Source organism: Talpa occidentalis, unplaced genomic scaffold (assembly GCF_014898055.3).
Source record: "Talpa occidentalis isolate TD23 unplaced genomic scaffold, MPIMG_talOcc4v2.1 talOcc4.9, whole genome shotgun sequence".
In the NCBI taxonomy this organism is placed as follows: Eukaryota; Metazoa; Chordata; class Mammalia; order Eulipotyphla; family Talpidae; genus Talpa; species Talpa occidentalis.
In genome coordinates this window covers 27,307,486-27,328,943 of record NW_023605305.1, presented here as the reverse complement: position 1 = coordinate 27,328,943, position 21,458 = coordinate 27,307,486, and the positions used below count along the sequence as shown (strand labels likewise).

General features: G+C 50.8%; 2 protein-coding genes across 11 annotated transcripts in view; one reads left to right on the top strand and one right to left on the bottom strand.

The window, feature by feature from the left end:
• The window catches only part of ERI3 (ERI1 exoribonuclease family member 3), a 123,765-nt gene extending 115,158 nt beyond the window's left edge, over positions 1–8,607 (top strand). For 9 of the 10 annotated variants that reach the window (XM_054691471.1, XM_037499135.2, XM_037499143.2 and 6 more), the window contains one exon: positions 8,079–8,607. In XM_054691471.1, the coding sequence (XP_054547446.1) occupies positions 8,079–8,108 (30 nt within the window). In that variant the 3' untranslated portion in view covers positions 8,109–8,607. The remainder of the gene's footprint in view (positions 1–8,078) is intronic. The other variant, XM_054691467.1, reaches the window with a different exon arrangement.
• A 400-nt stretch (positions 8,608–9,007) lies between these two features.
• DMAP1 (DNA methyltransferase 1 associated protein 1) lies at positions 9,008–17,842 on the bottom strand. Its single transcript, XM_037499132.2, has 10 exons — positions 17,454–17,842; positions 16,850–16,941; positions 16,401–16,596; positions 11,069–11,227; positions 10,800–10,967; positions 10,352–10,537; positions 10,120–10,191; positions 9,766–9,838; positions 9,346–9,641; positions 9,008–9,122 (listed from the first exon to the last, which is right to left on the bottom strand). Exons 1-10 carry the CDS (start codon positions 17,556–17,558, stop codon positions 9,063–9,065), a joined length of 1,407 nt encoding a protein of 468 aa, XP_037355029.1. The 5' UTR covers positions 17,559–17,842; the 3' UTR covers positions 9,008–9,062.
• Positions 17,843–21,458: the final 3,616 nt, after the last annotated feature.

The window sequence follows — 21,458 nt, the reverse complement described above, 5'->3', positions numbered from 1 at the left end:
TATGGCCAGGACGAGGCTCAGGATTTATCATCAGTCAATAGAGCTCGATACTCTAACAAGGCGTGTAATAAGATATACATATTTAATGATCCAAGGGGAGGAGCGCTAATGGGAGCCCAGAGTGAGTGGTCCACGGGCTGCCACAGCTGTTGGGGCGTGGATGTGGTCTTTGCCCCATGGCCCCCAACCCTGGCCTTTCTCAAGACTGCCTCAGTCTCCTCCTTGTCAAGACCCTGAGGGAGAGGCAGACAGGGAAGGGGAGAGGTGGCACTAAGGCCAGTGTCAGAACTGAAGCCTAGGTGTCTTCAGCCCAAAGGGTGCACACACCCCTCTGAGGAACTCCTTCCCTATTTGGGGGCCTTGGAGGGATAGGGGTGACCTCAGACCTGTACACCCAGGCCCCTGAGCATTAGGGTGGGCCCACAAGGGGAGGGAGTGCCGGAGCTGCGTGCCCAGGCCGCGCTGATGGTGACGGATGGTTTTTCATTACAGCCTCTCAGGTCCTGCCCGCGCCCTGTGTGGAAATTCTATTTATTCCCTAATTTGTAAAAATTCCCTCTTTATCTGATCCCAATCAGGGCGGGGTAATTGGCTCTCTGGGGCAGCGGCTGGGGTCCTTGATGAAGAGCTATGTGGATGTACCCAGCCCGGCCCCCGCCCGGCCCGCCACCAGGGCCCACAATTAATAATGATTTGCAAATGGCAGACAAGCAATAACACAGAAAGATGTGGCGTCCGCGCTGCCTCTTCATTTCCTCCCCTCGCAGATATAAATGGCCACAGAACAAAAACCCAGCACTATAAATTCTGGAATTTGTTATTCACCGGGATAAATGGGGCCTGGAGCCACCAGCCCCTCTCCTACCACCCTGCTTGTTGGCTTTCCCCGATCCAGGTCTGGCCCCAGGTGTGTTCCTCACCTGGCCCATCTCCCCTGCTCTTTGGCTCCACTTCAACTGTCACCACTCTTGCTGCCTCTTCCTTCTGTGGCCCAGAACTGGTAGTGGCCACCTGCTCTGGGTCTGTGGTGTCCTCAACCTCCACCACCTCTCTGACCTCTCTGGCTGCCCGACCTAGCTGCTGTCCCCACTCGGCACTGGGGTTTGGATGGCCTTGACATGTCCTGCCAAGCCTGGAGTCTGGCTCAGGGTTGGTCTTGGGTGACTTCATTGGCATCTGGGACCCACCCAGACATTTGCCCTGCCATGTCTAAGCCGGGCTCCTGGTGGCCGCATGTGATGTGACACAAGGAGTTTGATGCTCTGCGTGCTGGTTAGGTTGTTGCAGGGTGTTGGCACAGGCATTCCCGGGCATCGTGCCCTTTCGGCCAGGCGCATCCTCCCCCGCCCCCCAAGTGGCTGTGAGCTGGCGGGTAATGGGCGTGTAATGGCCTCATTTCCATGCCCGGCCTCCAGGAGCGGCGGTAAGTGTTTGATTGCCTTAATTTCCAAACACATCATTATCCCAGCTTTACCAGCGCTTAATAAACACTTTATGAGGATTTTTTTAAAAACATCTTCGGTCCGCATACTTCTCTGAAGTGATAAACTCTAATTAAGTCTAATATTTAAAAATATGGTAATGGTGAGTTGTTTGAATAAGTGGACTGCATTTCTGTAATTTCATTATTACGTAAAACACGCTAATTATTTGGAGCGCGCTTATTACGGAGAGAGAAATCGCCTGCTAATCAAGATGAAATTGCCTTTTCCCCTTATTGTGGAACCACCGTCATCCTTCACCATCAGCCCTGTGGCACCTCCAGGCACCTCGGTGGAGTGGAGGGGGTGGAGGGGAGGGACTGAAAGAAGGGGTCACTTTGGAGTTGAAGCTATAAGGGCCCTGTCTTGGGGGCAGGGTGCGGGAACTGTGGGAGTCTTGTCTGCAGGAGAGGGAGTCGGTGTCTCAGAAGGGTGTCAGGTGGCCAAGGTGGCCCTGTCTGAGGGGGCCCAGGGGATTTGTGGGCTGTCTAGACAAAGAACAGGAGTAAAACAATACTGTGATTGGATATGATTGAAACAATAATAATAACTAACCCAGACACTGTTTTAAGCTCTTCACAAATAAAAGTGCATTTCATTTTTAACAACCCTTTGAGGGAAGCAGTTATTATTATTCCCATTTTAGAGAAGAAAAAAACAAAGAGGTCCAATAAAACAGCAACTTGCTTAAGTTCACAGTTATTCATTGGTAGAGTTTGGACTTGAACCCAGAATCTAGGGTAACGCGGGGCTCCTCTGCTGGTTCATTCCTAGCTGCACTGCCTTGGCTCCCTGACTTCCTCCTGAGCGCCACCTGCTGTTGTACCCTGAACTCTGCCCAGTTATACCTTAAAGTACTGGCCCCCAGCACTTTCATTTGCCAAATTTAGCAAGTAAAAATAAAGGACACCAGTTAAATTCATAGTTCAAGTAAATAGCAAATAAGCTCTTGGCATAAGGATATCCTATGTGAGTCTGGGGTATATTTAACCTCGAGGTCCTACGTCAAGCCAGCCCAGGATTGATGCGCAGGCCCTTTGCTCTCAAGCCACCTCCTCTATAGGCGGGAAAACGAGGTTCTAAGAATGTCACACACCCAGGGCTCTTGCTCTCTCATCCCTATCTGGTTCCTGCTCCTTGTGCTGTGCTGCCCACCCCATCTTTGCTAGTCCCTGATCTATGAGCTCTGTCCCCATTCCTCACCAGCTCCTGGAGAGCGATAATAAGGTGTGTAACTAAGCAATGCTTTTTCTGCAGGAGGCCTCAGGTTGTATCCGAATCTTCCCTTTAGGACACCCTGCCTCGTAGCCCCGTGAGGTCAGCAGCTTGTCACCCTGCTGCCCCTGATGTCCCCCCAGTTCAGTTTGCCTTTTTGATCATTTTCTTGTTCATTCTCTTTCCTGGCTCTGACAGACCCAGGTATGGGAATTGTGTATATGATAGAAATATCATTTCAAAAGGGTGGGGAAAGAGTGGAAACTTCAATCAATGGTGATAGGACAACTTGCTACCCACTAGGGAAAGAATAAAATTAGGTCTTATATACAAAAATAAATTCCAGGCAGATTTTAAAAAATTGAAAGTGTTAGAAGAAAATACGATAGTTTTCTAACAATGCTGGGATAGGAAAGACCTTCTTAAGCAAGACATAAAGCCTAGAAGCCATGAAGGAAATGCCTGATTTGCTTGATGTGCCCCATAGGAGTCACAGAGTAAGCTAGTTCATCATGGCCCCAAACCTGCACCTTCTCTGGTTTGCCTTATCTCTGTGAGAACCACTAAGAGCCTAAACTCATTAAGGCTTCCTCATATTTCCTAAAAATCTCTTCCTCTATCCACTTCTCCATATGAACGATATATTTCCACCTCTGTCCTCACCTAGCACAGAACGATCATTCCTATCCTAATCCACCCAGTACTGTCTGTTCATTGGTGCCTCTGCCTTCAGAGTTAGCCCTTCCAATCCTCAATGAGAATTCTGAAGCTCAGATCTGGTGCTGTCATGCCCCCGCTTAAACATGTTAGTGTGTACTCATCATTCCCAGAATAAAGAAGTTGTGAGCTCCTGAGCTTAGCATTTGGGGATCTTCAGGGCTTCCCATGGTCGGTCACTGCTGCCCTCAGAGCTTCCTCTCTTGCCACCCCTCAATCTGTTATTCTTCACCCCTACCACCTGCTTCACTTAATTGTCTTCCTTTTTTTTTTTTTTTTTTTTCATTTTTTTGGATGCTCCAGAAATGTGCCTGTGCTGTTTACTACGCTGAGAATATTTCCCCACCTTAACACTACCTTTCTGACTATCCTGCTCTCACATGCTCTTAACTTTTCCCAGGAGTTGTTTCCTGGTTCAGACACTAGATGAGATGCCTTTTCTGTGCCCTGCTTTTCTCAGGGCCCTGCTCACACTATACCACTTACAGGCCTGGCTCTGAGCTCCTTGAGGACAGGGAGCTAAAGTCTGTGGCCCAGCCCTCTGGCCCAGCATGGCTCGTGTGCACTTAGCACACAGGTATGGGTGTGCTTTCAGTGCATGGATGAATGGCTTTCCAGAAGTATCCTAAGTGTCTTCCCTCCTGAGGATGCCCATGGCCTGGGCCTTGCTTCTTGTCCTCTACTGGAATTCCCAGACAAGTGAGCTGACTGGAGCATGTCAGCCTCAAGTGGTCTCACTGTGTCCTAAGCAATCTGAGTTCCCCCTTCCACTAGCAACAACTTTGCCAAGCAGATACTTGACTACCTTTGGGTCCAGCCAATAAGCTTATCCTTCCTTATTGGGTGCCTGCTCCCTTATCTGAGGGATTTGGGCAACCACACCCCTCCCATTAATGTCTTGGCAGTATAAAAATATTTCCAACATTAAGACTATTAATGTCCCAAAGCAAAAGGCAGCCATCAAGTTGATGACCCTGCAGGAACATAAAAACAGGTTAGCCTTCTAGAATTTGGAAGTGAGGAAGACCTACTCTTGGTGGCCTCCATTATGGGCACAATTCTATGTGCACACACACCCCACCTCACCCCACCCCCACCCCATAACAGCCTCAGGCTGGCCTCAATTAGTTCAACAGCCCCAGAGGTGGGGCTGCTGACCCAGGTTGCCTCGGGCTTCAAGCAGAAGACTGAGAGGCCATGCTGTCACCAGGCTCATCCTGCTGCTGGCTCTTTCTAAACTTAGGCCTCTTAAAAGCCCCAAATCTGTTTCTGTGCTTCTGCCCAACTTCTTCATTTTCTAACTGTGCCATTGACTTTTTAGACCAGCAGTTATCCTCATCTCTTATGAAGGCTTCAAGGGCTAGAGAAAGTCTGGGTTAGATACCGCTGTCCCCATACCATTGACCTGCTAGGTCTTCCCCAAACTGGGTCTCTGTTTGTTGTAGTGAACCATTACAACAGATTAGACACCAGAATCCGCAGTAAATAGGGTCAGTAGTCAGTGACTGACTACTGGCTTCATCAGCTGCGCTGGCCCCTCTTCACTTGTGGCACGGACTACACAGTATATACTTTCTCACCACTGGGCCAACCAATCTTTGAACCAATGTGCAGAGACATGTGGGTGCATCACCTTACACAGTCGGCACCGTCACACTGAGGTGGTACCCGTTATCACCCCTGGTGAGGAACCCATGTTCAGAGAAACGAAGCCCTTGCTACAGGTCACACGGTCAGTGGGTGAAGTTTAGACTAGAAACAGGTCGCACTCCAAAGTCTACTTTGCTGTTTTCAGAAAACAGTGCATGTGTCCTTGAGAGTGCAGTTTGGGGGCTGGGCATAGAGAGTGGCAGAGGTGAGGTCAGAGACCTCTCTTTGTACGGGGCCTTTCGCCTTATGAAGACAGGGCAGCGGAGCCAGTGAAGGGATTTAAAGCGGAAAGGACATGATCAGGTGTGTGTAAGAAAGATCCCTTTGGGTACAAAATGGATTAGAAGGAAAAGAAAGTGTGGGTCATGCAAGCGATGATGGGAGTCTGGAGTAGTGGGCGACTGGAATGAAGGGAAGTGAATGATGAGACAGGATAGGAAGATAAAATCTGCAGTTTGTGTTTTTTTTTTTTTTTTTTGTTTATTAATCAGTGAAGAGTGTACCAGGTAGAGGAGCAAGGAGTGTAAAGTCTGCCGCACGCTGCAGGTTTCTTGTGTTGGGCAAAGTTTCTGGGGTTTGGGCCATTCACTGGGATGAACACAGGGGAGTGAAGAAGCTTGTGGGAGAAAATTGGTGTTCTTGGAAGTTTTAAGTTAATGCATACTTGCACATGCGTATGTGCACACACACACGCACACACACTGAGAAAAGGATGTTTCAGGGGCTTTTGGATATGTGGTCTGGAGCTGGGGAGACAGGTCCAGGCTGAAGAGGGTGATCTCTAGAGGTAGCTGAAGCTCAGGGTGTGGATGAAGCCATCCAGTGTGTAGGACGGGGCACATGGACCTTCTCCCAACTCAGAGCCAGGCAAGGTGGCAGGTCAATGCTTGCCCACTGATGGCTAGGGGTGGGGTGGGCTGGGGGCAGGGGCACTGGGCACATTCACTTGGGCCAGGGGAGGCAGATTGAGCGATTTGTCCAGCAATGAGGGAGGAGCCCGATGAAGTCAATAGAAAACTAATTTTCTTTTCTGCTGGAAGAAATGAGGTGTGTGGCCGCTGGGTAATTGCAGATAACGAGGGGACTTATTCTTAATATGCACAGCAGCCATGGTCCCCAGAGTACAGGAGACAGGAAGGATTGGAGGTACCCTGACAAGGCCAGACTTACTTGGAAAGAAAATTACCCTATTGTAGTGTCTTGGAAAGCACATCACAGCTCCTGGGCCCTTTCATAAACCCTCCCTCCTCTCAGAGTCCTTCCTGTCCCATCTGCATCCCAACCCTCCTGCCCAGCTCTTCCTGCCCCATCCCCTTCCTGTCAACTGCCTAGCTCCTCCTGCCACAGCCCCCTCCACCTCTGCCCCCACAGCACAGGCACACACTAAGGGAGACAAATGACAGGGCCTCAGCTGAGCGGGGCGCGTGTCCGGCCCATAAAGCACGGGGATGGGTCACGTCTGGAGTTGCCATGGTCGCCACTACCCACCCATCCGTCTTCCCACTGTTCTGCCTCAGACCAGCCCTCGTGGCTTCCTGAGTCTCTGGAGGAACAAGGTGTCCCTGGGTCTGGGTCCTGGCTCACCTCTGCATGCCCACATCTACTGTGGTTATATTCATGTTTGGTCCCTGGTAACTTGTCTGCCCTAAGCAGCGTCTGCAGAGCTGGTGTCTGGCTGCTACTAGCCCTGGACTAACCAGAAACTCCTCTGGCTCCGTAGCCCTTTCTAGCTCTGGTGGATCCCCATTTCTGGTCACAGGTTCTGGCAAGGGTTGGGTTGGAGGGCTGTTGCAAGGGTTGTTCCTTGACGGGTTCAGAGGCCTTCTGGCCCCAAAGTGACCTTACCCCCCTGCCCCCCCCACACACCCTGATTATGTTGTCAGTGCACAATACTGCAGTTGCACAGCACTGAACCCATGAGGACTGGTGCAAATGAGGCTGTGGTTACAGGCCAGAAGCATCTATGGGAGGTGGAGAGGGGTGGGGAGAGAGGCAAGTGAAGGGATGGGAGCTGGTGTCTGTTCTCAGCAGAACAGAAAAACGCAGGCACCTGGGCATTTCCGACCTGGACTTTTTACAGTGGGAAAAGCTCGGCCACTGCACCTCCTGCTGGTGGTGGTGGAACAAGGCCTGGCCAGCATACTTGGTACAGAGGCCTGAGTGTCTGCTCCTGTGGTGCCAGCGGTCTAGGACAGTTATGAGCATGGTTTCTCACAGGGATCAATATTGGGATACCAGACAGGATCTGGCAGGCACAGATATTTAACGAGCTTGGAGCCTGCTGGAGTAGGAGAGGCAGTACTCGGGCTGAGGTACACAGGCATGTCCGGTAGGAGGCTACTGGGCATGTCATTAGGGCAGCGCAAGCCTGGACCACCTCCATTGGTGTGGGCTGTAGAGGCACAGGCAGACTGCTTCCAGAACACACAAGCCTGGGCCCCAGGGCAGGTGTTTCCCAAGGGCCCTGGCCCAGAAGTGCCAAGGCTTGTGCCCGGTGACCAATGATTATGGCCTGGGCCACAGCCACACACATGCAAGTGCCGGCAAAGTCACCCTGGCCGTGGGTGTGATGAATGGCAGCACAGTAATGAAATGGAGACATCAAGGCGGGTGGCGGGAAGACGGAGTGTGGCGGACAGGCCGTCCCCACGCGGCGGCAACAAGAAGGATCGCCCAGCGGCCAGGGGCCGTCAAGGGAGAAATTACACATTTACTCTGCCTTTTTCTTACTGCGACGGCGCCCATACATCACCACTGGGGCTGGGGCGGGACACACCGGCCAATTTCCAGCATGAATTATGGGACTGAGAAGCAGAGACCAGGCTTCCTGCCGGCCCAGCATCACCTAACCCAACCTAAAGCTGGAACTGCCGCCACCAGGGGATGGGTTCCCTTGTCCAGAGCTTGTGCCTCCTCAATCTGGCCCCGCTTCACCTGCCACCTGTGTAAGAGCGTGTACAGCCCAGAAGGGAAGCGGCTGGGACCCGCCTAAATGTCTTCTCTTCCTCTTTTTAGATGACTGCAAGAACATTGCCAACATCATGAAGACCCTCGCGTATCGAGGCTTCATCTTCAAGCAGACATCGAAACCCTTCTGACTGGCCGAGGACAGGATGGGGCAGAACAGGGTAGCTGCGTGGTCCAGCCCGGGACCCTCCTCTCCCTCGTCAGAGGGGAAAAGGGAGTGGCACAGCTCTACGTCCAGAATGTCCCCCAGCCTAGGCTTGTGCCCTGGGTGAGGGCTCGGCCACTTGGCCCCTCTGGAGCAGACACTTTGTGCCCCCACCCACCCCTCGACTTCAGTATCAGCCCCTCCCACTGTGGGCCTGGGCTCGGGGGGCTCAGGCACTCACCGCCTCCTCCCTGGTACACAGGCTTCTGCCGGGGCCACCGAGCCCCCCTGTGCCCCTCCCATCCGTAGTGCATGGTGTGTGGTGCCCCCAGGGCTCCAGGACAGATCAGGCCCCACCTCACGTCCGCCCCCATCCCCACTGTGAACGTGCCACTGAATAAAGACGGGGAAATGAGGCCCTGGGTGTGTGTGGACCAGCCGGGCGCTGTGCCTGACACTGTCAGAACTTGGGGGCTAGAGCATGCTCCAGGCTGCTCTCTACATGAGGCCACTAGTGTGGCTTGCGGTCACTGGAGCACCTGAGAGGCTCGCTGGGTATGCCCAGGGCCCCAGCGACTGTCTGAGCACGATGCTATGTTCAAAGCTGCTGGTTTCTGAGGCCACTGCTGTGTGAAAACACTGAATGTAGAGCCACGGGGGTTCCCAGGTACAGGTGTTTGGGCTAAACTGGCAAAGGTTAGTTGTTGGAGGGCCAGTAAGGGCCTCAATGCAGGCAGGCCCCGATGCCGGCCCCAGGGAACAGGTATGGAGACCCCCCTCCTGGCCACCCTCCCAGCCAGGTGCATCAGAGAAGGAAAAGATAGCAGCCCGATCCAACTCAGCAGCTCTATTTACACAGCAGCATCACCCACACCCCACGCGGCTTCTCATGGCTTCTTGGCTTTCTTCACAGAAGAGGAACTGGAGGCCGATTCCCGTCGCTTTCTCTGAGGAGAGACAGAAGGTGTTGAGGTCAGTGGCCCCCGAGGCCTGACTCAGGCTTGGTGTGTTTCACATTCTTAGGGAAAGTGATGCCCACTGGCCACCCACTCCTACCCTCAGTCACAGAGCCCTCGTGACATTTCCTGCTGCAAGCACTAGGGGGTGCGGGCCCACACGCCTTCACATGCAGGGTCAGCCCTTGCTCTCCCAGCCTGCCCAGGCTCTTACCGAATTGGGTGTGAGCGGTGCGCCCACCACATCAATGATGGTGTCCTTGGTGGGGTCAGGGCCAAGACCCGGTTCAGGTATCACTGGCTCAGCAGAGGCCGGGGCCAGGCCCGATGCTGGTGTGGCAGGGCCGCCCAGCACCCCGGCCCGGGCCAGTGCTTCGTGACGGTGCCGCAACATCTGCAGCTCATACTCGCAATTAGCACAGGCCTGCTTGAGCTCGTAGAGTAGCACCAGGTCACTCCGAAGCTCATTGAACATGTGCACCAGCTCCTCCGTGGGTGTTGGGCTCAGCTCTGCAGGTGGGTAGGTGGGAGGCACAGGGGCAGAACTAGGTGTGGTGGAAGGCCAGTGACAGAAAGTGCCCTCGCCCTGCCCAGCCTTTATCCATGGCCTCGAGGGGGTACATCCCATACTCACCCACACCAAGCTCCAGCAGCATCTGTTCCAGGGCCTTGATCTTCTTCTGTCCCACAGAGCTTGGCAGCTTCATCTGTAATGACCCAGGCAATTAAGCCCTCTCCCAACAAGGCAACTAAAGGCCATGGGGAAGTGGAAGTTAGCCCCTAGAGGCAGCTCTGGGCCAGAAAAGGCAGCAGCCAGTAACACAATGAATTTTGTGGCCTCAGCCTGGCCACATCTCCCTTAGATCCAAGGGAGGCCACCTCCGGCCACAGCACATGGCACAGCCTTGTCACTGCTACAGCCCCAGTCTGCAGCATTCAGGCCACAGAGCCTAGGGCCCAAATGCACTGAAGAAAGTGACTCACGTACCCGTTGGCTCCGCAGCGTGACACCTGCAGACTTGAAATCTGGAAACTTGATGCCTGCAGTCTCAGGAACAGCCTGGAAAGGAAGAGTTGCTGAGACCAAAGTGTCATAGGGAAAAGGCCCAGTGTTAATGTCAGTCCCCTGCCAGCTCTGTTTGCTCTCAAAACCCTCTACTAGGGATCCCCTTTGCCAGACAGCCCTTCCACCCTCAGCTGGGCTGACTTAGCCGCCACACCGGCTTCTCAGCCTCCTTTTTCTGGGGTAGCTTCTTCTTGGGGGCCTTGCGTTCTGTGCGCCTCTGCTCTGCAGTGGTGTCTGCAGCTGTTATCAGCTTCTGTAGGTCCTGGCTGCGCTTCTCCCGTTCCTTCTTTCGGGCCTCGATCTTTCGCAGCTCCTGCAGCAGATACTCCTCCTCCGCTACCTGGGGAATCAACAGACTGAGAACTGTGTGAGGGCACATGGGGGAGCAAGGTGTTGAGCTGTCTGTGAGGCAAACAAGGAGGGATTCTGAGGGAGATTATGGGCTAAAGTGGATAGGGAGGGTAGCCAGTGAGAGATAGGAAGGACTGGGAGGGGTTGTGGGTACCAGTAGGATGATACAGAGGTGAGTCACATAAGGAAATGAAGACAATGGGCAGGGCGTCTCAGGGCACAGAGGAAAGTCTGTGGGGCTCAGGGCTGACCTGCTCTGGGGTACGGTTATAAAGACGCTCCAGCTGTTCCTTCCGTCGTCGCTCATGGCCTGCATCAAACACTGGTATCTTGAGGTCCGTGCCTGGCACAGCCCGCACATTGGCAAGCTTGGCACAGATATGGTAGTACCGCTCCTTTAAGTCCTCCACAGAACGCCTCTGGGGACAGACAAAAGCAGATGGAAGGTGTGGAATGAAAGCAGTGGGCCTGCCAGGCCTGGGGGGTTGAACCCACATGCAAATGCAGGACATCAGCTTACCTTAAACTGGTGGTGGTCATACCGGTCATGAATAACTACAAAACGTAGGTCAAAGCGGCGGCTGAGGTCAAAGAGGTGGTCAGTTTCTGCCTTAGTCCAAGCATCATCATGAAGATAGAGCTGGTATTCCTGCTCTGAATACACGGGCACCTGCACAGTCTACTGGCACAGAGGGACAGAGAGGGCATGCCCTTGTCATGCCCAGTGGGCTCAAGCCCTTCTGTGTCCATAGCCCCTCCTGTTTATTGCCAATCCCTGGGCTGGACAGAATCTGTCTGCTGGGTCAGAGGCCCTGGAGACTCAAAGAATGCAGCCTGCCTCTGGATTTGCTCCAGAACCATCTTCACCATGCTTTCAGCTCCAGAACCTCAGTAATAGGACACCTGCTTCTGCCCCTATGGTGAAGGTAAGGGGCCCATAGATAAGTGCTTCCCTGCAGTTCGAGATCAACCTGGAGTAGCACAGATGGCTTAACACCTGGAAAAAGGCCCAGGATCTTCAAGTCCATAGAACATTTGTCTGCAGCACTCCTGCCACCCAGTGGTGACAGTGAGACTTACAGCCCTCTGGAGGTGAATGGTCACACATCTCTACAAAAAAGAGGCTTGATTTCTAGTCTCAATATACCTGCCCATGCCCCTGAGTCCCTCCTCCCAGGCCCCATCCCCAAGCCTCCCTCAGGGACAAACACTGCCATCACCAGCTGGGTCAGTCAGAGACCCCTGGAATGAGTATGCTAGGCTGGACCAAGGAAGTATCCCTTCACCAAAGACCACACTGGCTCCAACCTGCTCTCAAGATCCTTATTTCCAGTTGCCTGTTAAGACGTCTCCTCCTGGAGGTTCCACATATACCTCAAATTTAATGTGTATGATACTGAAATCATCACTCTCCCTCCAACTTGTATCTCCACAGTCCAAACCTCAGTCAATATCACCATCACCCAACCCAGCTGCCCAAGCCAAAGACTTTAACGCTAGCTTTTACTCTTGACTCGTACACTGCCACATCCCAGTCCAGACCATCCTGCCACTGCCTGGATCAGAGAAATGGCCCCCCAGGGGTCTCTTTGCCTCCACTCAATCCTCCAGGCAATTCTCCATCTGCAGCCTTGATCTCTGTGAACAGTGACACTTAAAGGACAGCCCAGATAACAGTGCTGTTTGCAAACCGTTGTCACTGGTCTGTGGTAAGTATGGAAGTTGAGAGTTGGCATTTAAAAACCTTTAAAACAATTTTATAATGATAAACTGCTGAAATATGGAAAAACATGAATTTGTAGTTTTCTTGTCATTTTTCTATCTGTATCAGTCTGATAGATTAGAAATTAAAAAAGAAAAACATCCTTCACCAGAGATAATTTTAAAAGCACAGTTCTGGAATATATATTTAATCATGTTGCCCAGTCATCCCTTACTAAACCCCTCAAAGTCCCTTGTGGCTTAGGGGTTAAGTCTTAGCACTATCATCACTACAGCCTGAGTTCGATCCCCAGCCAGGGAGCTGACCCACAAACAGCACAGCAGACCTCTCCTGACTTACCTGTTGCTCCCCTTAGCATAGCAGTGTGTTTCAATAAAATCTATCTGTTCTGTTCCCCATTTTGTCTCTGGTGAATCCTCTCAACCACCTCACCTCTGGCCTATACCCCAGCTCTTCTATGACTAAATCTTTAGGGTGTTCTAAACCCCCGGTGGTGCAAAGGGTTAAGTCTCAGCACTATGAAGCTATCTGCAGCCACTGCAGCACGAGTTCCATCCCCAGCCAGGGAGCTACCCACATGGCACAGCAGACCTCTCCTGTCTCGCCCACTGCTCCCCTCAGCAGTATATTTCAGTAGATCTGCCTGTTTTGCTCCCCACTCTGTCGCTGGTGAATCCTCTAACCCCTGTACATCTGGCCTGTATCCCAGTTCTTCTATGTAAAAATAAATAAAATCTTTTAAAAAAAATTAAAAATAAATCTTAAAATAAAAAAATAAACCCTGCAAAGGCTCCCTACTAGCCTAAGGTAAAAGTACCTTCTAGATATTTCACATACTCTCCAGAGCAAGTACTGTCAGTTCATTTCCTTCTTCAGGGTTAAGCACAGGGTCAGGGGCACACTATAGGTATCAATGAGTATTTACTGACTCAATCAGTGACCACATGGATGAATGACCTGTCCTCTTTCTGCAGTCATTGTCCCCCACAGACTGCAACTTATAGCCAAATGACCAGCAGTTCCTGGAACATGCCAGGCTCTCATCAGCCTTGAGTTCTTGCCTGAAATACCTTCCTATATCCTCATCCCTTACACTTCGAGGACATTTCATCCTTTTGACCATTCAGAAATCGTCACCTCTGAGAAGTCTCCCTGGTTTCCCAGCTTTGTTAATTAAGTATCCCTCCTGGCAATTCAATGCCAATTTAAAAATAAATAAATAAATAAATACTCGGGCCTCCCTGGTGGCGTAGTGGTTGAGCACTGGGTTGCGAAGCTGCCCGCAGCCTCTGCAGCGCCGGTTCGATCCCCGGCCACCAGGTGAGTGTCCCACATGGCACGCAGACCTCTCCTGCCGCCCGCTGCTCCCCTCAGCAGTGTACTTCGTCACTCTGCCTGCTCTGCTCTCCCCTCTGGCTCTGGTGAATTCTCCCACCCTCCTGCACTTCTGACTGTACCCAGTGCTTGTATAAATAAATAAATAAATAAATCTTTAAAAATAAATAAATACTCGAGAACTGTGTACCAGTCCTGCTCTCAAGGAACTTACAGTCAAATGAGGCTGGCGGTCTTTTATTGATTCATTCAAAAAGTATTTATCATGGCCCATTAGGCACAGTGCCAAATTAGACAGGTGGGGCCCTACCTTCTCAAGCGCAATCCAGCTGAAAGAGGAACAGTCTAGTACACTGTATGCGTCTGATGACAAAGGTAGCAGTGACACCAGGTCCAGGCTGGGAGCAAGGGCTGGTCGGGGAAGAGGTAAAGGCGGCCCAGCTCAGTGCTGAGAGAACATTCTACCCAGAGGAGACAACACACAGTGACTAGAGAGAGCCCGGCACGTGCAGCTTGGAGCGGTTAGGGACATGGAAACAAGGACAAGGCAGGGAGAGGCACCAAAGAGGCCAGCATGTCAGGAGAGGTGGCTGCTGCACAGCCTGTGTGCCCTGCTAAGGAGTCTGGAATTCATCCTCAGGGGGATGGAAGCCAACATGGTTGTAAAGAAAATAGAGAAGGGTCATGTTTCTCTTTCACAAAGACCACCCTGGCAGCAGGGAGGGCAGAAGTGGCGAGACAGGGCCCTGGAGACCAGCTGGCAGGTTTCAGAATCCAGGTGAGAAGTGAAGACGCCTGAATTAAAGCCATACCAGTAGAAAGTGGGGGAAAAGGCAGGCCTGAAAGGCTTTAGATTAAAAACCATAAGATTCGGCAAGGGGGGGAGGCAGGTACTATCACAGGTGACTAGTGTTTCTGGTTTGGGTGTGACAGTCACTGAGTGAGGACAGGACTACAGTACAAGCAGTACTGAAGGGAAGGTCATTAACACACTTCACTCCAACTTCATTCTCCACCTGCAGTCAATCTGTGTAAACTAGGATCTGATCCTGAGTGGCTACCAGAGACATAAAGGCAAAACTCAAAACTCCTCGGCCTGGTTTTGCCAATTCCTGCCTAATGTGGCCCCTGCGGGCCTCTTGGCCTCATCTTCCACCATGTCTTACCTTAGGTTTTAGGCTTTATCAACAGGATAAATTCCCACAGCATCCCACACGTGACTGGCATTTTCATTTTAATCCTTTGCTCACACAGTCCCATCTGCCTGAAGGTCCTTTCCTATTATCACCTGATGACATCCTTCTAGACCCATGCTCTAACTTCTCCAGGAAGCTTCTATGACTTTCAAGTCCTTCCAGTATGCCATGTATACCAACAAACTAACTGTCTGTGCCTCCCTCACCCAATATGAAGAATTTCATATTTGTGTCCTCAGTGCCGAGAGCTTGAATTGGCAGTGAATAGTGTTTACTAAATGCAAAATGGGTATTCTTTTTGTCTTTACCTCAAACTGTCTTATCCAACCTTCCCTCCCATCACCTCAGACACCTCCTTGCCTCTTGGTTATCCCTTCTCAATCTTCCATCTCCAGCCTCTCCCTCCACTAGACCTGAGGGTGAGGATAGTGAGAGAGAGGAAAACCAGGTGTGCAAAATGATGGGTCACTCCTGGGTCAGAGAAGTCTGTGAGCCATCCAGGGGGAGATGTGCAGGTACAGTTAGACATACGGAACTGAGGGGAAGCTGGAACTTAAAAGTCCTGGGTTCAAGTACCTAGCACTTTCAGGCTTAAAGTGCAGGCTGCTTCAGGCTGCAAAACCGTAAGGCCGTATTGTATAGTGGCTTAAAAAGAGCGTAGGAAATCCTCACCCAGCCTAGCTCTGCCTCTCACTGACCAGGTAAGTCTAGGAAAGGCTTTGTTCTCTATGTGAGCCTCAATAATCTAGAATAGAAGTAACTCAGCGTGGACCAGGGTCCTGGCATAGGGAATGAAGAACAGAGGCAGATGTAATTTGTTATGGAAACACAATCAGCAATGTTATATATACCACTGAAGTCTAGTTCAAATGATGCCTTCTCAGAGAGGCCCTAACTCACCACCTTATCTAAAGTTGCCTCCCTATAACTGCAAGTTCACGCTACCTCATTTCATATCCCATTTATGTCCTGGTTTCATTTTAGTGATGGCTTTTATCTGCAAGAACCAAATTTATTTTATTTGCTTAAAGTTTTATTATCTATCTTCCCTCTAACTTCTTTGGCCGACTGTTGAATGAAATAACATGAAAGCTAAAAGAGAAGGCTAAGTCATGGATGATTCCCAAGTTTCTGGTCTGGGTATCTAATATGGGGAGGAGGCTTGGGGGCTGGCAAACAGAGAGCAGATTATGAGTTCTGCTCAGGGTACTACTTGATCTAAAATACCTGTGAGGCCTTCAGGGAGAGACATTAAGTAATCAACTGGGTATGTGGGCACTGATGCTCCAGACTGGAGATAAGTCACTGGCCTACCAAGGGTAGATGAGACCACTAGAGAGAAAGGACACAGGGAGAAAATCATCCAGAACACAGTTCTAAGAAATGGTAACAACTGAAGGGCCAGAAAAAGCCACCAAGCCCCAAAATAGGTCCAGGAAAAGACAGGGTCTCATGGGCAGGAAAGACACAGAGTCCCATACTCCAGATATTTGCCATAAGGCCTGAATCAGTAACCATGGTTGACACATGCCTGAATGTGCCTCTGGCACCAACCCTAGGAGATGAGTTCACAGAAATGGTTTAGAGTGGTGGCTCACCTTATTGAACCTGGCGAAGGGATAGTCCTTGCCTTCCTCAGCTGCCCGTCGCCAGTGGAAGAACATAGCTCCATCCTTGCGGGCCGGGTTGGTAAAGGGCATCCACTTCCAGGGCCGCACCTTCTTGGAGCCCAACTTGGCCTTCACTGTACGGTAGCCTTGCCCAGTGTCACTGGGTAGCAGTGGGGGTGCATCCCTGGCAGTGGAGTTTAGGGAGGTTAGAGTGTAGAGTCTTTGGCCCAGGGACCTGATCTATCCTCGTGCAAGGGAGTCACATCCTGGAGCAGGAGATCTGAATTCTTCCTGCGTCCTTCCTACTAAGCAAGGAGGAGTCCTGGCTGGCTGCTGAGGGGAGGTGGGGGTAAGGGGGGTTGGCAGAGAAAGCTGAGTTAGGAACATGCAGATGATGATGATGAGGGGCCTAGGAGTATTCGGGTTCTAATACTTGCTTCTTGTCAGAGTAGAGCAGTGCATAGACCTCCCGGTGCATGCCCTCTGGTCTTTTGAAGGTCAGTGTCTCAGACGACTTCTTGGACTTTTTCTGAAGAGGGAAACCACAAGATAGGTACCACAGCCTCAATTCCCTTCCCTGAAAATCCATTAGCCCAGCAAACCCCTAAACAAACCAGCATCTACAGGTAAAGATGACACACATATATACTGACACGTCGTGACATGACACACAGAAGGCACAGAAACCCATTCAGGGACACCCCCAGTCTGAATAGGCCATTCACTTCCAACCCTCACCTCATCTTGACAGAGCCCTGGCTTTAGAGTAGAAGATACTTTTCGATCATCTCTCAGAATGTCAACCTTCTTGGTGCCCCTCCCCAATATTCTCAAAGTGTCACATCTCTTGGCCCTCTCATAGAAGTGTCACACCATTTCCCCCGGTGTCCCACCTCCTGAAGGCATCACATCCTCTGTGCCGTTATGTCACGCCTATCGCCGCCCATGTCTCTAGAAGGCTCCCCTCATCTCCCCAATCTCTTCCCTGTGACCCCTCCCGCCACCTCACTCAGCTACCCAACGCTCAGTCGTCCCTGCTACCTTGTCCGGGTTGATAATGTCCTTCTTGCTGATGGTCCCGGACGCTGCATCTCCCTCTGGACCCCCGAGTTCTAGAATATCTCGCACATCGGCGCCCGTAGCCATTGCGCTAAAAGCAGCAGGAGCCCCCAGAGGTCAAGGGTCAGTGCCTGAAGAGAGACCAGCCTCAGCTCAGGGGGCGGAGCCGCTCCAGCCCCAAGAGGGGGCGTGGGGAAGGAGCGCGCGGCGAGGAGGGTGGCCCAGGTCAGGCCCCGGTTCCGCCAGGATCTTGCCGCTTGGGTCTCTCAAACGACCCTATCTGCCCCCTCAGCCCTGGTGCTGCCGCGCCTGGCTTCCCCGCTGCGGCAGCCGCCGTAGCGCCCCTATCCCCGAAAAGCCGCGAACAGAAACTTCCGGTCGTGCGCAGTAGAAACACTGCCGCAAGGAACACTTCCGGCCTGTGTTTCGCGGAAATGGAGCCGGCTGGTAACCGAGTAGGGAGCCGCCTGGACGCGCTGCTTGTCATGGTCCTGGGTTCCCACGAGCCCGCGCGTGTTGGTGCTTTACTGTTATCTGGCATTTCCTTCTTATTTTCTCAGTTGCATTTCGAGCATCGAAAAGTGACCGCAGTTTTTCTGAACCCACATTTTTATTTCTAAAGTAGAAATTGTAATAGTACCTGATTGAATTAAAAACCAATCATCCATGTAAAACTTGAACACAGTGCATACCCCACTTAATTTTTTCGTTAAGTGAGTTAATGATATTAATTACCCTGTTCATTAAGTGCTCAGTATGAATCTGGCACTTTGCTAAGGGTTGAGATGAAGAGAGAAACTAGACAAGTGAAGCTTCCCAGGGTAATTGCCAAGAGAGAGTGAGGTTTGGTCTCTTGCTTGGACCGCTGATAAATAAGGAGCAAATTGCATTATTTGGGGTTACAAAGAAGCCCAAGAAAGTAGTCCCAAGCAGGGAATAGCTGGAAGAAAATCCTCAAGGGAAACTTGTGATCCACTTGAAGCAAGACATGTCTAGAACAGAGATCCAGGGTGACCTAACGAGGCACCGGGAAGAGGGGTTCACGATGGGGCAGTCTGGAGCTGCAGAGCTGACTTTTTACTTTATCCTGAGAGCGATATGAAGCTATGTGGGGTGGGCCTGGAAGGAGAGTTGGGAAGAGGGCTGAAGGAGTCAGATTCATCCTGCCAGGGGTGGGAGCACAGTGGAGGCAGGAGAACCTGGTGGGAGATAGTGGTAGTCAGCTGGAATAGGGAGCTGATTGGATGTATAGAAAACAGAATATAACCAGAAGCTCATCTTTCTCAGCACATGTTCACAGCTGGGCCCATAAATAGTAGACTGGAGCTCCTGAGTGCCTGCCTAGTGCTCTTTTTCTCCACTCTCTTTTCTCCCTCCACTTTATCCAGGCGCCCACCTCCCTTCTTCACACCAAGACTAAGCACTCCTTAAAGATGGCAGTGAGTCTTCTCCTTTGCTGAGCGCTCTCAGCATGAGGTGCCCCATTTGCAGGAGCTCCTTACAAACTGGGAGAAAAGGAAGGCGATATGTCTGTAGTATGGTGGAGATCCAGGACATTTCAACATGACTTTTTCTGGCTCAGGTTAATTATAAAGAATATTTTCAGACGAATCCAGACAAATTTGCCACTTTTAAAAATGCACGAAGAACATGATTAGGAAAGTCACAGATGAGATGAGGTGTAACAGCCAATAAATATACAGATAAGCATTCAGCTTCACTGATATTCAAAGAAATGAAATTTTGAAAACTATAATACCTTTTTTAAAAAACCTATCAACTAGGTAAAACTTTGATGTAATTGTGACACCTATTTGGTGTTCCTGGTGGTGCAAGGGGTTAAGTCTCAGCACTGTGAAGCTATGGGCAATCACTGCAGCATGAGTTCAATCCCCAGCCAGGGAGCAACCCACAAGGCACAGCAGACTTCTCCTGTCTGGCGCTCTGCTCCCCTCAGCAGTGTATTTCAGTCAATCTGCCTGTTCTGCTCCCCACTCTGTCTATGGTGAATCCTCTCACCTCCCCCACCTCTGGCCTATACCCCAGTTCTTATATGCACGAATAAAGAAATCTTTATTTAAAAAAAAAAGTTACAAATCCAATGTTGGAGTTTACCTCCTGATTTGTCACAATTCTAGATGATGCAAAATGTGCATAAGTCATGCTAAGAAAGCTGCAGATGTTGTGCAATTATCAATCCAGTGTCACACTGAGGAGCCTTTAAGCTCTGCTCCCAAGACATGTTTTATTAGATATTGCAAGGCAACCAAATCAAACCCCTTGGATCAAGGCATATTCAGGCCCCAGATTGTACCTGAGAGATATGTGTGCCTATGTAAGTTATAGGCTTACATCTTTACCAAAAAAGGCATCTGCTTCTGTGGGAGAAGTAATGGTTCCAGGTTAACTATTAGTTCAGTTACTAGCAGCCCAAGTACTTCCACCATAGGCATAACTAACCCAACAAACTGTGTCTGATGCAACAAAGTAGGAACTCCAATGTCCCCTACAGAGCACAGGTTTCTCTGGTGGTGCAAGGGGTTAAGACACAACCTATGGGGCCTCCTCTGGTGGCATAGTGGTTGAGCGCTGGGCTGCAAAGCTGCCCGCAGCCTCTGCAGCACCAGTTCGATCCCTGGCCACAGGCAAAGGTCCCACATGGCGCGAAGACCTCTTCTGCCAGGCCCGCTGCTCCCCTCAGCAGTACATTTCATCAGTCTGCCTGTTCTGTTCCTCACTCTGGCTCTGGTGAATTCTCTCACCCTCCCGCGCTTTTGACTGTACCCAGTGCTTGTATAAATAAATAAATCTTTAAAAATAAATAAAATAAAAATAAAAATAAAAAAGACGCAACCTAAGAAGCTATCCGCAGCCTCTGTAGCACAAGTTTGATCCCCAGTCAGCCAGGGAGCAACCCACGTGGCGCAGCAGACCTGTCCTGACTCACCCGCTGCTCCCCTCAGCAGTGTACTTCCATCAATCTGCCTGTTCTGTTCCCCACTTGTGTGTGGTGAATCCTCTCACTCTCTACACCTCTGGCCTGTACCCTAGCTCTTGTATGCATAAATATATAAAAATCTTTTTTAAAAATCAAAAAAAGATGTACACTTCACAATCCCCAGATATAAAAGCATCAATTCCTCCACCATCAGCAGTTTCGAATGTTCAAAAACATTCTGCTTACCACTTACCAGGTGTCATCACAAATTATTACCAATCACTCATCAAACATTGAAAGAAGACACGATGATGACAATGACAAAGGCCATGACTTGTAATCTTGCCTCCATGCAGATAACACATATATTTGGTTTTGAGTTCATTTTTTTAAAAAGATTTATTTATTTATTTATACAAGCACTGGGTACAGTCAGAAGCACGGGAGGGTGAAAGAATTTACCAGAGCCAGAGCAGGAACAGAACAGGCAGACTGACGAAGAAATACACTGCTGAGGGGAGCAGCAGGCAGCAGGAGAGGTCTGCGTGCCATGTGAGACCCTCGCTGGCTGCCGGGGATCAAACTGGCACTTCAGAGGCTGCGGGCAGCTTCTCAGTCCAGCGCTCAACCGCTGAACCACCAGGCGAGGTCCTGAGTTCATTTATTAAAGTTAAACATGCAGGGCCTCCCCGGCGGCGCAGCGGTTGAGCGCTGGGTTGCGAAGCTGCCAGCAGCCTCTGCACTGCCGGTTCAATCCCCGGCTGCTCCCCGGCCACCAGAGGAGGGTCGCAGACCTCTCCTGCCGCCCGCTGCTCCCCTCAGCAGTGTACTTTGGTCCTTCTGCCTGCTCTGCTCCCCGCTCTGGCTCTGGTGAATTCTCTCACCCTCCCGCGCTTATGACTGTACCCAGTGCTTGTATGTATAAATCAATCAATCAATCAATCTTTAAAAAAAATAAATAAAGTTAAACATGCATGCTGGATGTTTTCAAGTTGTGTTTTATAAAACTGAAATAGTAATTAATATTGTTTACCATACTTTCCAATTAA